General features: G+C 30.8%; 1 protein-coding gene across 1 annotated transcript; it reads right to left on the bottom strand.

Annotated features, from left to right (window-relative positions):
• Positions 1 to 948: 948 nt before the first annotated feature.
• On the bottom strand, positions 949 to 10,513 carry LOC134713897 (ciliary microtubule inner protein 2C-like). The gene is made up of 4 exons (XM_063575179.1): positions 10,354 to 10,513; positions 6,923 to 7,196; positions 6,295 to 6,407; positions 949 to 1,884 (listed from the first exon to the last, which is right to left on the bottom strand). Exons 1-4 carry the CDS (start codon positions 10,422 to 10,424, stop codon positions 1,737 to 1,739), a joined length of 606 nt encoding a protein of 201 aa, XP_063431249.1. The 5' UTR covers positions 10,425 to 10,513; the 3' UTR covers positions 949 to 1,736.
• Positions 10,514 to 13,484: the final 2,971 nt, after the last annotated feature.

Raw genomic sequence — 13,484 nt, 5'->3', positions numbered from 1 at the left:
CCTCACTCTTTTTTGTAAACAGTATGCTGGTTTTGAGCTATATTAATGTTGAGCAAAAAAGTGAACAAACCAGAATGTAAAGTACATATTTTTGTGTTTCCATGTTGTATTTATATTCCTGAGGAAGTACTCAAGTATCACGTAATAGAAACAACAAGTACTTGATTTGAAATTATTATCCGAGTTGACATCCCTAGTATTAACCATCATCCATATTCCATAGTACTTTTTTTTGGGTGAATTCTGGAATAATATGAAATATGGCTAAGATAACAAGTGAAACTGCAAGCTACTGCTCACTGATGATACCCGCGCCGCAAGTGGATAATATTAATAGTGTAAAAATATGCAAGTGTTCGGTAAACAGGAAGTTGTCGAGTGATGAATCTGAGAGCGCATCACACGGTATAGCTGACTTATATAAATCCTGAAACCAAATTTCAGAAATCCTTGTATTGTAGTTCCTGAGAAAAATGTTACGAAAATTTTCAACTTGGCTATCATGTGTAAAATCATACAAGTGTTCGGTAAACAGGAAGTTGTCGAATGATCAATCTGAAAACGCATCACACAGTATAGCTGACTTAGATAAACCCTGAAACCAAATTTCAGAAATCCTTGTATTGTAGTTCCTGAGAAAAATGCGATGAAAAATATTCATGGGACGGACGGACTGACGGAAGGACAGACAAAGGTAAAACAGTATACCCCCCCTTTTTTAAAGCGGGGGTATAATATTAAGGCACATGAGTTTTGTGTACATAAAATGGTTTCCCCGACCAAACGCTATACTCTGTGAGGCTATCTTGACCATGTGTTGTGGTTTTAAGGTGTATATTTTCAAGGTATTTTGTGTTTTATGTGGTTTGCTGTTACTGTCCAATATTTTTGTCTATTCCAGTTATTCTTTTTGTGTATTGAAAGAAGTTTATTGAAAATACAATTGAATACAGACACTTAAAATTTATTATAATATAACAGGTAATTATCACAGAATTATGCACAATGTAAATGACTGACAATTTTGCTTATTCACATTTTTTTTTTTATCTTATCTTATATAATGTTCTTCTAGTAATTATTTGGTCAAATATCGAAAATTATAAGTCGAAAAGTTTGTTTGACAAGATTTCTTAAGTGAATTATATCCCTTTAAAATCAAAACAACAAAACAGCAGAACAATAAAACTATTACAAATCTACTATAAACAGTATATAAAATGTGCAATTACTCCAAATTATCCTTTTTGAGACATTCAGAACTACCACCAGTTGAACTGTAAAATTCTCATTAACATGAATAGGATAGATTGTATAACATATATTATGAAAAAATTGTAAACTCATTGTAAAGATATAATTTATAAAAAATAGTAAAAATTATTATCACATTTCAACAATAGTAAATTCTTTAAAAAACAAAAGAAACAAATACTTTAAACAATAAATAATTTTCATTTAAAGGCTTCTCTTCTATAATTTATTACATGTACAAGTTAGCATACACTTTTTTGGGGATCTGTTTTCAGATTGTAATTTTCATCAATTAATGATCATATATAGAAATTTGACTACTGAAGCTTGCAGTAAGATTACAAAGCTGATAAATATGAAATGTTTCTTGCTTTTCTTAATTTTTGCCTTCAGTTCAAATCTCTTTATGGATTTTTTTATAGAAATGAAGCAAATACATAAAGTGTGGACATCAAAACAACATAACTAATTTGTCTATCCTATTATCGCTTTTCAAAAATAACATCCCTCATTTCTCTGTCTCGTTGGGAACTTCTGTCAGCAAATCTTCGTATAAGAGGTGATCTTCTTGCCTCATGATCTAGGTATGGCAGATTGATGTTATCTGAATGTCGGGTAGACATTATAACACTGTTAGGAATAAAAAAAAAAGATTAATTTAGTATTAAAAAATAAATGCATTAAGTAAACTTAGAATATGCTTTATACAAGGACCACACCATGAGTTTTAATGTGTTATTCCAATGTCTGCTTCATAGCTATACAGTTTTATTAAATTTGCGAAAATAATGAAGAAAATATAAAATTATGTAAGAAGCAATTTACTTAAGTGTAATATTTCAGCTCACATATATTGCATCAATGATCAAGGTGATATATTTTTAAGAAAAGTTTGAAATGCTCTTTCATAAACAAATGATATGGCACTCAACTGTTTGAGGATTTCCATTTTCTGTGGAACATCTATAAAAGGTGACCTTATAAATGTGCTTATAGAGTAAAGACTATATACCATCTTATTTGTGACCAGTTTCTGTTCAATATAATGTGAAACTCTGAACAAATCAAGTTCTTAAAAAAATAGATGTAATGAAAAACAAATTATACATGTATGATATGAATGATATGAAATTATCAATACCAAACACTGAAAAATAAGTCGACATTCCTGTGGTTTTCTGCAGTGCTCATTTTAAGTGCTGGAAGTAATGAGTTATCAAAAGTAAAACAATGGTATTGGGTTGACTCAGTATCAAAATAATATATACTCAGATTAGTTCGGATATATTGTAATTGATGATATTTTATATTTATTCTTCATCTATACTTTAAAATCAATGGACACCGCAATTTGATAACTTTAGCTTTGAAAATCAGGACATGTATATAATTGGTGAAATTATTCAAGCAGATAGTTTTTAAACAACCGCCAAAAAAAAATTTGCATTGTATAATGGTATCATGTCGTTGTAGTCCAAAGACACATTCAGTTTCAAGACAATAGCTTTAGATTAAGTGAATGGATATCTTTAAATTTTTACCAGAAGGTTTAATACCACTAAAAGAAGGTTGGGATTAATTTTTGGGGGTTATGGTCCCAATAGTTTAGGAATCTGGGGCCAAAAAGGGGGCCCCAAAATAAGCATTTTTGTAGTTTTAAAACAATAACTTGTGTTTAAGTGTATGTATCTCTCTGAAATTATACCACACATTTCCATACCATGAAGGGATGGTAATAAATGACTTTGGGGGGTTATGAATCTAAATGTTTTGGAATTAGGGGCTAAAAAAGGTGAGATTAGGGGCAAAAAAATAGGATAAACAAGATTTTCCAGACTAACTTTAGATTTACTTATTGGATCTCTATTAATTTTTACCAGAAGGTTCAATACCACTAAATGAAAGTTTGGATTGATTTTGGGGGTTATGGTCCTCACAGTTTAGGATTTAGGGGCCAAAAAGGAGGTTTAAAATAAGCATTTTTGTAGTTTTCAAACAATAACTTGTGTTAAGTGGATGAATCTCTCTGAAATAATACCACAAGTTTCCATACCAATAAGGGATGGTTAGTTATAACTTTGGGGGTTCTTAAAATGTTTTGGAATTAGGAGCAAAAAAAGGGGGAAACTTAGGTTTTTCTGGTCAATGAACAATTAAGACAATTCAAAAGCAGTGTAATGGAGGTAAAACATAAACAGTTAACATACAATATTTTGTTTGTGCAGATTTACTTTCCTTACACTACTTGTAAACAAGAGGCTCTCAAGAGCCTGAATCGCTCACCTGTAAAACAATGCCTTATTAACTAAATTAATAAATTAATGTTTGTTGTAAATTAAACAGAGTAACAAAGGCCATGTACTATCCTGGAAGTACCTTTTAAAGCCTCTTAGGAACCTCTGGAAAGAAATGGGCATTGTCCCCTTGCTGGCCAAATTATTTATTTTCTCAAAATTCAGAATCAAAATATTTCACCATCCAACTCACCATACCATGTTTACTACATAAACCAAATATCATTGAAATCCAAGCAAATGTAAAAATTGGTCGTGAAATGGCAGCTATTTTAAAAATGGCAACCCAAAACAAATTTTCATCAACACCATTAAACCCAGGATAACATGTTTAACTTCAAAGTAGCCTTCATCTTCATTTTCTTTCTATGATTCAGGAAAAAATAGCAAAAAACAGCATTTTGCCCCCTATGTTCTATTTTTAGTCACGGCGGACAAGTTTTTCAACCAATCAAAAATCCAAGCATAAAATTTTTGCAAGATATCCTAAGGTACAATCTTCCCAAGTTTCATTTAATTTTGAATAGTCGTTTCAGAGAAGAAGATTTTTGAAATAATAACATAAAAATAGCCAAAAATGTAAAAAAGGGCATTAACTCATAAAAAGGTGGACAGATTTTCACAAAAATCTGCACACAGGCAGCTCTTATCATGCTCAACACTTTCAACCTAACAGAATTAGCCTTATCCTAATGATATTTGAAATATTTGCATAAAAATGTTGTTTGACCCCTATGTTCTATTTTAAGTAACGGCGGCCATGTTTTTTGACGGATCAAAAATCGAAGCACAAACTTTGTGCAGGATAATCTAAGGAACAATCATGCTAAGTATCATCCAAATCCATTCAGTAGTTTCAGAAAAGATGTTTGAAAAATTGTTAACGTCGACAGACAGAGACGACGACGGACGCCAAGTAATGAGAAAAGCTCACATTTCCTTTTAGGAAAGGTGAGCTAATAATGTATAAAGAAATGTCAGGTTTTGGACTTATTTTAAAAAAAGGGGGGTGGTAGTAGTTTTCAATTTTTTTTTCCAAATTTCTTCAACTCCAAATTTTTTACAGTTTGAAGTTGAAATCTTTAATTGCACAATATTGCATAATAGATTTGTAAGATCATGACTTTATTTAGTGTCAGAAACTCATATAATGTAAAGAATTTGATCACAATCCAAATTCAGAGCTGTATCAAGCTTGAATAATGTGTCCATACTTGCCCCAACTGTTTAGGGGTCAACCTCTATGGTCGTATAAAGCTGTGCACTGCGGAGCACCTGGTTTAGTTTGAAGACAAACTTGTGACATGATTGTTACTATATTTTATTTTAATGGAAGAAGATAGAGTAGAAGAATAAGAAATCTGTGTCAGACATAACCATTGTACTCACCATAACTGTCATCTCTTTAGACCATTACCACACACCACACGATCAGCGTGCAAACTCAAACACACAGATGGTTAGCAAAAAACATATTACACTTCGTGTTTTATAAATTAAAAGTTCTTTCAAAAGTGCTTCTGCAATGCCACACACAATGTGATTTCATAATCAAAGTTCATTGCATTTCAAATGCTCATGCTAAAATTGTGCCACAAATGAAATATTTTGAAAAAAAAGCTAAATTTGTTTGACATTCTAATATAAAGTTATTTCCCACTTATTATAAAGATACATGTTTTAATAGCTATTTTTAAATCCTTAAATTCAGACTTAAATGAAAAATGTTTACAACAAGTTTTTTTATTTATTGTATGGGTGTACATTTGACTATTCTACATTAATCTACTACATCTATAAGCTAGACATGCATACATGTACATGTAGATTATATATATATATTACCAAATCATCCTAATACTCTACTCTACTTAAAAGTGATTTTTGCTAAATTATTATCTAAGCAGGCACAAGAATATTATATTATTTTTTTTCTTTTACAAGACAGTTTTTTGAATATTACAAGAAAAGTAAGTTTTTCCTATTATAAAAGAGTCTAATATGTTAAGAAAACTAAATCATCCTGTTATTAGTAATATTTAAAGAGAATTTAGCAGTATTTTTGCATATTGGTCAAATTTGATTTTAAGAGTGGGAAAAAGCTACAAAGTACAGACTACTAGTACTTAGGCTAAACATAATAGAAAACACATATAAACTCTAGAAAACTTAACAAATGATTGCACCAGACTCAGCAAAAATGTCAACAACGAAGAAAAAAGACTAAGTAGAACTTAAGCGAACAAAACAATAACAAACTACTATATATTAATAAAACATTAGCAACACTTAACTACTTGAATTACTGTCAGACTTAGAGCATACAGTTGTTGTGTAGGGCGATACACACTCCAATAAACCAACATTTTTTGCATTGAATAAGAGTAAACATTTAGTATACATATGGTATGTATGTATGTGTCTTTCATTTTCTGAAAAGATCTTAATTATAAAACATATTTATCATAAAGAAAGCATCTGACAGTCATACATAGAAATTTCTCATAACTGTTATAATTCATCATTGTAATAGTCCATATCCAACAGTTTTGTAATTTTTTTTACACATACATCAACTGATAAATAATATTTTTGAATCCCATTGGAAATTAAATATAAACACAAGAAGAAAGAAACCATGCTGGTTAAAAGTTATTATGTGATCAATATAAAGCTAAAGCTTTGTGCAGTTAATAAGCATACATATATAAAACAAAGACAAGCAGATTGTACACCCATAACTTACAACTTAACATTTCTACGTAATTGATCTTCAGCATCACTAGGTATATCAAAGTGTGCAGTTCTTTTAACTGTTCCTGATTTGTCAACGTAATGTTCTCTATGTCTCTGTGCAAGCTGAAAAAACAAAGATAAACTTCAAGGCTATTTGCTAAATAATATTTTTTGCCATAAAGTAATATTCATGTTTGTCCAGTTCTGATATTACAACTGTAACTTTATACATCGAATACTTTTAAATTATTAATAAAGATCTGTCCTTACTTAATTTAGAGGATAAATTGTTATCCCAAAAAAGTTATTTAACAACCTACATGGATCTTTTTGCATTCATTTTTAGTATAATGGTGAATTTTAATGCATATTTTTTTAAATTAAGAAAATTATAACTTTTATATCATAAATAAGGCCGTTAGTTTTCTCATTTGAATTGTTTTACATTGTCATTTTGTGGCCATTTAAAGTTTACTACATGTATGAGATATGGGCTTTGCTCGTTGTTGAAGGCCGTATGTGACCTATAGTTGTTAATTTCTGAGTCATTTTGGTCTTTTGTGGAGAGTTGTGTCATTGGCAATCATACCCCATTGTGTTTTTTTAATATATAACATTGTATTCAATAAAAAATTTACCCTGTCATATGATTTTAATTCTTCTTTTCTATCAAAATCTACATTTGTTAATGAATATTTTGGTGTTAATAGCCATCTGTCCCTATTTCTTGCTCTATTGCTAATGACTGTTTCTGGTCTGTGTGTGTAGTATGTTGGAAATTCACCACCGCGACAGTAAGGGTCAGCTGATGCACTTAAAACTCTGGAACGGTAATCTTGGAAATGCTTTGATGTTGCTTCTCCATATGTTTCACCATAATCATATTTTGTTGTTGGACAGTGGCCTTGGTACCTGTAAAAATAAAACAACAGTTTAAACAATATCAGAGTGAAACCATATCAGGTTTATTTTGTATATTTGACTCTGTATGTTTAACATCTGGGTCAAAGACATCAATGAATTCAATGTCCAACTCAACCTAACAAATTCCTCCCTAGTTAAACTTATACATACATACATACATACTCGGACGAACCCCCCTTGAAAACAAATAAGCAATGTTAAAATGAACTGTTCGAATTGTGACTGTTAAAGTTGATTTTTCCCTTTGGAAATTCCTGACTACGGGCCAGTTATATATATATTGTACTTTACTTTGTTTGTGTAATTTTGCCATAATAAGACATTTGTATTACATTGTTAAATAAATAAGTTGAAAAAAGTATAATTTTTTTTTAAATTTACAAACACAAAAAAACTTTTCATCTATACCAGAAATGACTTTAGATTATTCAACCTGAACTCTTGTTCTTTTTTATTATCCTAAAACATTCATGGAAAGTCATATCATTGGACATACCCTTAACAAAAGAATAGATCTACACAGTGAGTCAAAAACTAAAATATTATCTAGACCAGATTACATTAATGTAACAGTATTTCGGGTATTTCTGTGACTTGGGTTTCTATCTCAAAGACATAAACTCTTTATACTATTTATTATATTTAATAATTTAACAGTGCTTTCTTAATTTTGGTTATAATCCATTTATATATGATGGCCACAAAAATACAATGTCCATGTAAAATAATGTTATGCTTGACCAACACAACCAATTTTATGTGTCAAACAATATGTTAAAAGACCTGATCGTTATTTAGGCATCTGTCACATCATTCAACAATTCACTGTAGCTTTAGACATTTTTTTTATATTCAGAAATCTTAGTGCTGTTGGTCCGAGAATACAATTGTCGTCCCTTGATTTTCGTTGTCCAAGAAATTTAGTCCCTAGTGTGGACAGTGTGTTACTTCAACTTACTTGCCAATTTGTTATATACCCCTTCCAAATGTATTTTTCCATCTTTTGTGCCTCAAATAGTAAGTCAAGGGATGAAATAACACTGTCAAAAAATTTGGGTAATGAAATTTAAGGTAAAGAAGTGATTTGGTCCTGTTGAAAAAGGTTAAAAATTAGCACATGGGAGGCTGTCAAAAGATTTCAAGACCCAAGACCCCCTTTAATAACATAAATTGTCCATATTTTGAGGTAGAGCCAATGAATTTTTTTTTAATTTTGATATAATTTGTCCCAAAAGTAGTACAAACCACTGTAAAAAAATTATTGAGAAAGCGCAGGTGGAATTTTTTTAATTTGCATTTATTGTCTCAAAGAAATGCACTACGAAATAATTGTGGTCTTGGACCTACAGATAGCAATACAATAAAATTATAAATGGGGAAACTCGGGGGGGCCACTTCAAACTTTTGTTGGTAGGGGTGAGCAGCTGAGACATCAAGTACCCCACCCTTTTCATATATTTTGTTTATCAAAAATATATACCTTATCATATATTAATGAACAAAAAACAGACCTATACACATATTTGGATATTTTTCATCTTCTTGTACATTAGTATATGCATAAATTTTTAGGTCCCGCTCATTTTACGTTCTTGTTTAGAAGCAACGCAGTCACAATAATCACACCTTGCTTTTCCAATGAATTCGTTACATCTTAAGGAAGTCTGCTGCTCAGTTTCATAATAAATAACTTTCCATAAAACTAGTATATATTGATAGGGGATTATATGAAGAAGCAAAAAAGCAAAAAAAAAATAGTGGTCAATGTGCTTGTTTTTGAGATATTAGCCATTGCAATTTTGGCGGGAAAGTGTTCTCTCTTGACTTTTCATAGCTTTATTATTGACCAGTTAAAGTTCTGAAAAACTATCAAAAAATAAATAAAAATTGATAAAACTTTTACAAATTGCTTATAATTATACATGGAAAACAATTATAAAAAGAAATATGGGGGTTCATGGGCAAATTATTGTAAGGCATTGAAATGGATAAAACCAGAGGATTTCGAAAATCTGACAACAACTCCAAAACATGACAAGAAACATCCTTAAACACTTTCCTCTATTTGCCCCTTTTTTATCTTTTATTAAGAAGAATTTTCAATTTCAAAAGACAATAAAATATGTTTTGTCAGATAAACGTAGTAGCACTTCACATAGTATCACTTTTACTGAGATTAACATTACTTAAAAACTGATAAAAAGTCACATTTGCCGTTCCCTCTTGAAGGACGCTGACACTATATTATGGAATTTCTTTAAATGTTTCATGTATACAAACTTTTCAATGTTAATTAGGTGGAAATGTCAAAATGATTGGATTTATTGCATCTATAACTAACCTCAGTGGAAATACCACATTGTATAAATAGAGTTTAATTGGGTTGACAAATAGCTGATGCATTTACGACTGTGGTTTAACCGCATCAAAAATAAATACGAACATTTGATTAGTTTCAGATACTTATGATATAATCCAGCAAGTGATAATATCAACCTATTGATATATTTAATCTGATTTTCTCACCCTTTTCATATATCATGAAGCATAAAATAGTGACCTATTCCAGCGGCTCATCCCTACCAGTCATTACATAGGAAGTGGCCCCCCCGAGTGGGGAAAGTGTCAAAGAGACAACAACCAGACCAAAGAGCAGACAATAAGTGTATTTTTTCCTCGCCTACAATTGTCACTATTTTAAAATTTCTACACTACCAATTTGTGGCCTTCTTTTTATACTTTAGAAGTCACATATCCCTTTACTTAATTCTAATCCTTACTTAAAATCTGATTAGAACGTATACAGTGTGGCTGTTATTTAAACTCATAACGTCAAATGTAACATAACAACAGCTATAAAATTTTGTCAACCCTATAATAAAAAAAAAATACAGCTGAACTCTTTTTTTATTTTTGGCCTTAATATTGCATTTCAAATGCAGACTAACCATCTTCTGTATTACAATTTAATTAGAGTCAGTATAGTTTAACATAAACACATCATAAACTATAAAGGTGTTGTACTGAAGTTGTACTGACTACAAATCAGATTGATCCCTTGGCCTTGATGAGGATGTTAATCATCTTTCAACTGTATTTTAAAACTCAAACAGTAAAAGAAAGGAATATCTGAATGTTTGCTTACCCAGGCATGAACCTTGGGGGAATAAAGGTTGCATTGTTTGTTGTAATCAGTGTACCAGCCGCCCTCGACATGATGACTTTTTAGATAGCGAAATTACAATGTGCAAGTTGTTTACATGCCGATGTACTGACACGTGCTAATATTACGCGGGTAAAGTAGTGCATTTTCATGTTCCGATTATAATGTGAAATTCATTTAAGGGGTTATTTAATAGCAATATTTTTATTCTAAACAATATTCTTAATTAATAATAGTCAATTTTAAAACCTAATACATTCATTTATATCATATATTCATCCGTTACAAATTATGAACTACTTTCTTCGTCGCTAATAACAACATTGATTGTCGAATCAGCTGTTTTCCTATCTGCACAAGGGAGATTACTTCTAAACAATTTGCTAAATACCCAAACGTTTTCATACACAATAACGTACTTCAATTATATACGGAATAAGTGTCAACTACACGAAAACTGCTTGATGTAGTTGAATTCAAGAGACTTGTTTCTCCTAGAAGTTGAGTCTCTTTTTAAAAGATAGTTTGCTACTATTTTTTTTGATAATTTGTCAGATTTTCGGAATCTTCTGTTTTTATCCATCATCAAAGTGCCTCTAATTTTTTTAATGAGCCATTTTTGTCATTGTTTTTTTTAAGATCGTGACCAATGTTAAATAAGAGAAAAGTCTAGAGAAAACTGTTAATATAAACCGCAAAATTTTTAATGGCCTTTATCTCAAAAACAAGCACACTGACCAACATTTTTCCCCAGCTGTTTTAGTTTATCTATTAATTAAGTTTCCATCTATTTTGAAACTAAGAAGCGAATCTGCTTATTGATGTACAATTTTCTAGATTTTTTTTACTTATCCTGATTTGTAGGTTAATATGAATATAAAAAAATAATTGGGTAAAGAAAAAAAAAATCATATATTGATGCAATTTTTTTTTTTAAAGCTAGTATACAATCAATGATTTTACCATTTTTCATCAATTTTTACACACATACAGTTTCACAATAAAAATAGTTTTTATACTTTCACTAAAGATAAAGTGGACAAATCTGAATAAAAATAATCTAAAAAAAACTATAGGTAGGTGTTAATAGAAGACAGCTAGTTTATATATTTTTTTTTTTGCTATTTCCTGTTAAATTTCCTTTGCTGTCAATTTTTGATTTTTCTCTTTCTTTAATATTTCAACTTCTATGTTATAAATGATTGAAAAAAAGGATTTATAAGAAATTAGAAAACAAAAAGTTGACATGGGATGTACTATGATTAACATGATTTTGGTAAAATAATTTTGTATACCCCTCAATCATTTTCTCAACATTTTGTCTAAAGAGACTGACTTGATTGGTTTTGACATTTTCATAATAATAAAAAAAACCTGCTCATTGTCAATTCACATATTTTTTACAGAAGTTTAAATATAATACTTTGTGAATTCATCGATATTATCCACTTGAATCACATCAAATTTTGGAAAGAATTCCTGAAAAAGATCAGACGCCAGAAAATTACATCCTTAACTTGTACAACATCTGGGACTATTATACTAACGTTCTAAAAGTATAATAGTTCGATACAACACCAATTGTTTTATTATCTTGTCTTGGAGTTAGAAACAAATTTATCATGTATTATTCCTGATATTGCAAAAAGCAAATGTAAAACAATACACCATCTAAAATTAATGCCTATGACAAAAGAAAAACAAACTCCAACTTTAAACACCAGAATAACAACCTCATAATAAATTAATTGAATTGAAACAACCTACAATCTGTCTCTTCGATGTTATAACGACACTCAAATAGGAGTTAGAAAAGTAGTAGACAGTGCAAATAATTGAAAAGAGAACACAATGTCTCTGTCTTATCTGTTGGACACAGATGCTGTGAATATTGATAATTAAATGTGTGTTGATGTTCATTACGAAAAGCAGTCTAGATATTGAGAGATCCACAAAGTTGATACAAAGCTGTCTTTGCCATTCTGCACCATGACATTGTTCGATGATGTAACATAAAGCAAATATTTGCGAAATTCTGCTTGCTCCTCATCTAGCTATTGACCAATTGTGTTAATTATTCGTCGATAAATATTTTGGCCACGATTTTACCTTGAATTATCAAAATGGGTGGTTAATACCTTGCCAGGTGTTGCAGCGATTAAGAGCTCCCTACATGACTAACTTTCCCATTATGCCTTTTAGCCCAATCATCGCATATTATTTTTCATTCTCATATTTACGTAATAGTGGTTGAAGAATTTTAGCAGCAAATTATGGGTCAGCTATGAAGATTTAAGGGATTTCTGTTAAAACCTATAATAGAAATAAATGTAGACAGCAAAAACTGATCAGTATGACAAGACCTGCTGCAAAATCAAGGTGACAAAATAAGACACTTGGAGCATTATGTCCCTTATGGTTTTCTATCAAAAATGCCACTAAATCATATGAACAGTTCTTACCTTCAGACTGATAATAATATATTGCTGATTCTATCCTTGTTGTCAGTTTAATACTATTCAATTGTCAGCAGACAATTTTGCTTCTAAAAAGACACAAGAAAACTTTTGTTGCAGCTAGAATACATTTTTATTTTCAGTGTCAGTCTTAATCTTTTAGTTTAAACATATTTATTTATAGTGGATTGGGAAACAAGTTTTGCAACTTATATTAATCCTTTTCCACTTTGCGGGTGCGAGTGCTGCCTTGTAGCGGCATTAGCCTACTCTTTTTCGAAATCTACAAGGGTGTCTTTAACATGCAAGAGATGTGGCTCTCTCTTAACACGGGTCAGCCATTTATCGTCCCTTTCCGACGGACTATCATCGTTTCCTCAAGACCATACTCGCAGATGGTGTCAAGGGAGAGCCGAAAATTGAGTTCCTGAAATTTCCATCCCAAACGGAAATCGAACCAGGAACCTTTGTGTTAGTAGTCCGATGCACTAACCACTACACCACGGCTCTCTTTTGACCATGATGGTGTCTTTAATTGACATATTTTAAATTGCCCTTAATATATTTAACACCTAAACCACAAAAAGATAACCTTGATCACCAAATCATGGTCAAAATCAGAGGATTAAGGTCAGCAGAAATGTTCACCTTACAAAT

Source organism: Mytilus trossulus, chromosome 1 (genome assembly GCF_036588685.1).
Source record: "Mytilus trossulus isolate FHL-02 chromosome 1, PNRI_Mtr1.1.1.hap1, whole genome shotgun sequence".
NCBI classification, from domain to species: domain Eukaryota; kingdom Metazoa; phylum Mollusca; class Bivalvia; order Mytilida; family Mytilidae; genus Mytilus; species Mytilus trossulus.
Note: the sequence above shows the minus strand (reverse complement) of the source record. Positions and strands in the feature narration are given on the sequence as shown.

Excerpts from the sequence above, each read along its gene's own strand:
- LOC134713897 (XM_063575179.1), bottom strand. The coding sequence starts at position 10,424 with ATGTCGAGGGCGGCTGGTACACTGATTACAACAAACAATGCAACCTTT. Across the intron at positions 7,197-10,353 it reads CCCCCAAGGTTCATGCCTGG|GTACCAAGGCCACTGTCCAA; the intron begins GTAAGCAAACAT and ends TTATTTTTACAG. Across the intron at positions 6,408-6,922 it reads AATTAAAATCATATGACAGG|CTTGCACAGAGACATAGAGA; the intron begins GTAAATTTTTTA and ends TTGTTTTTTCAG.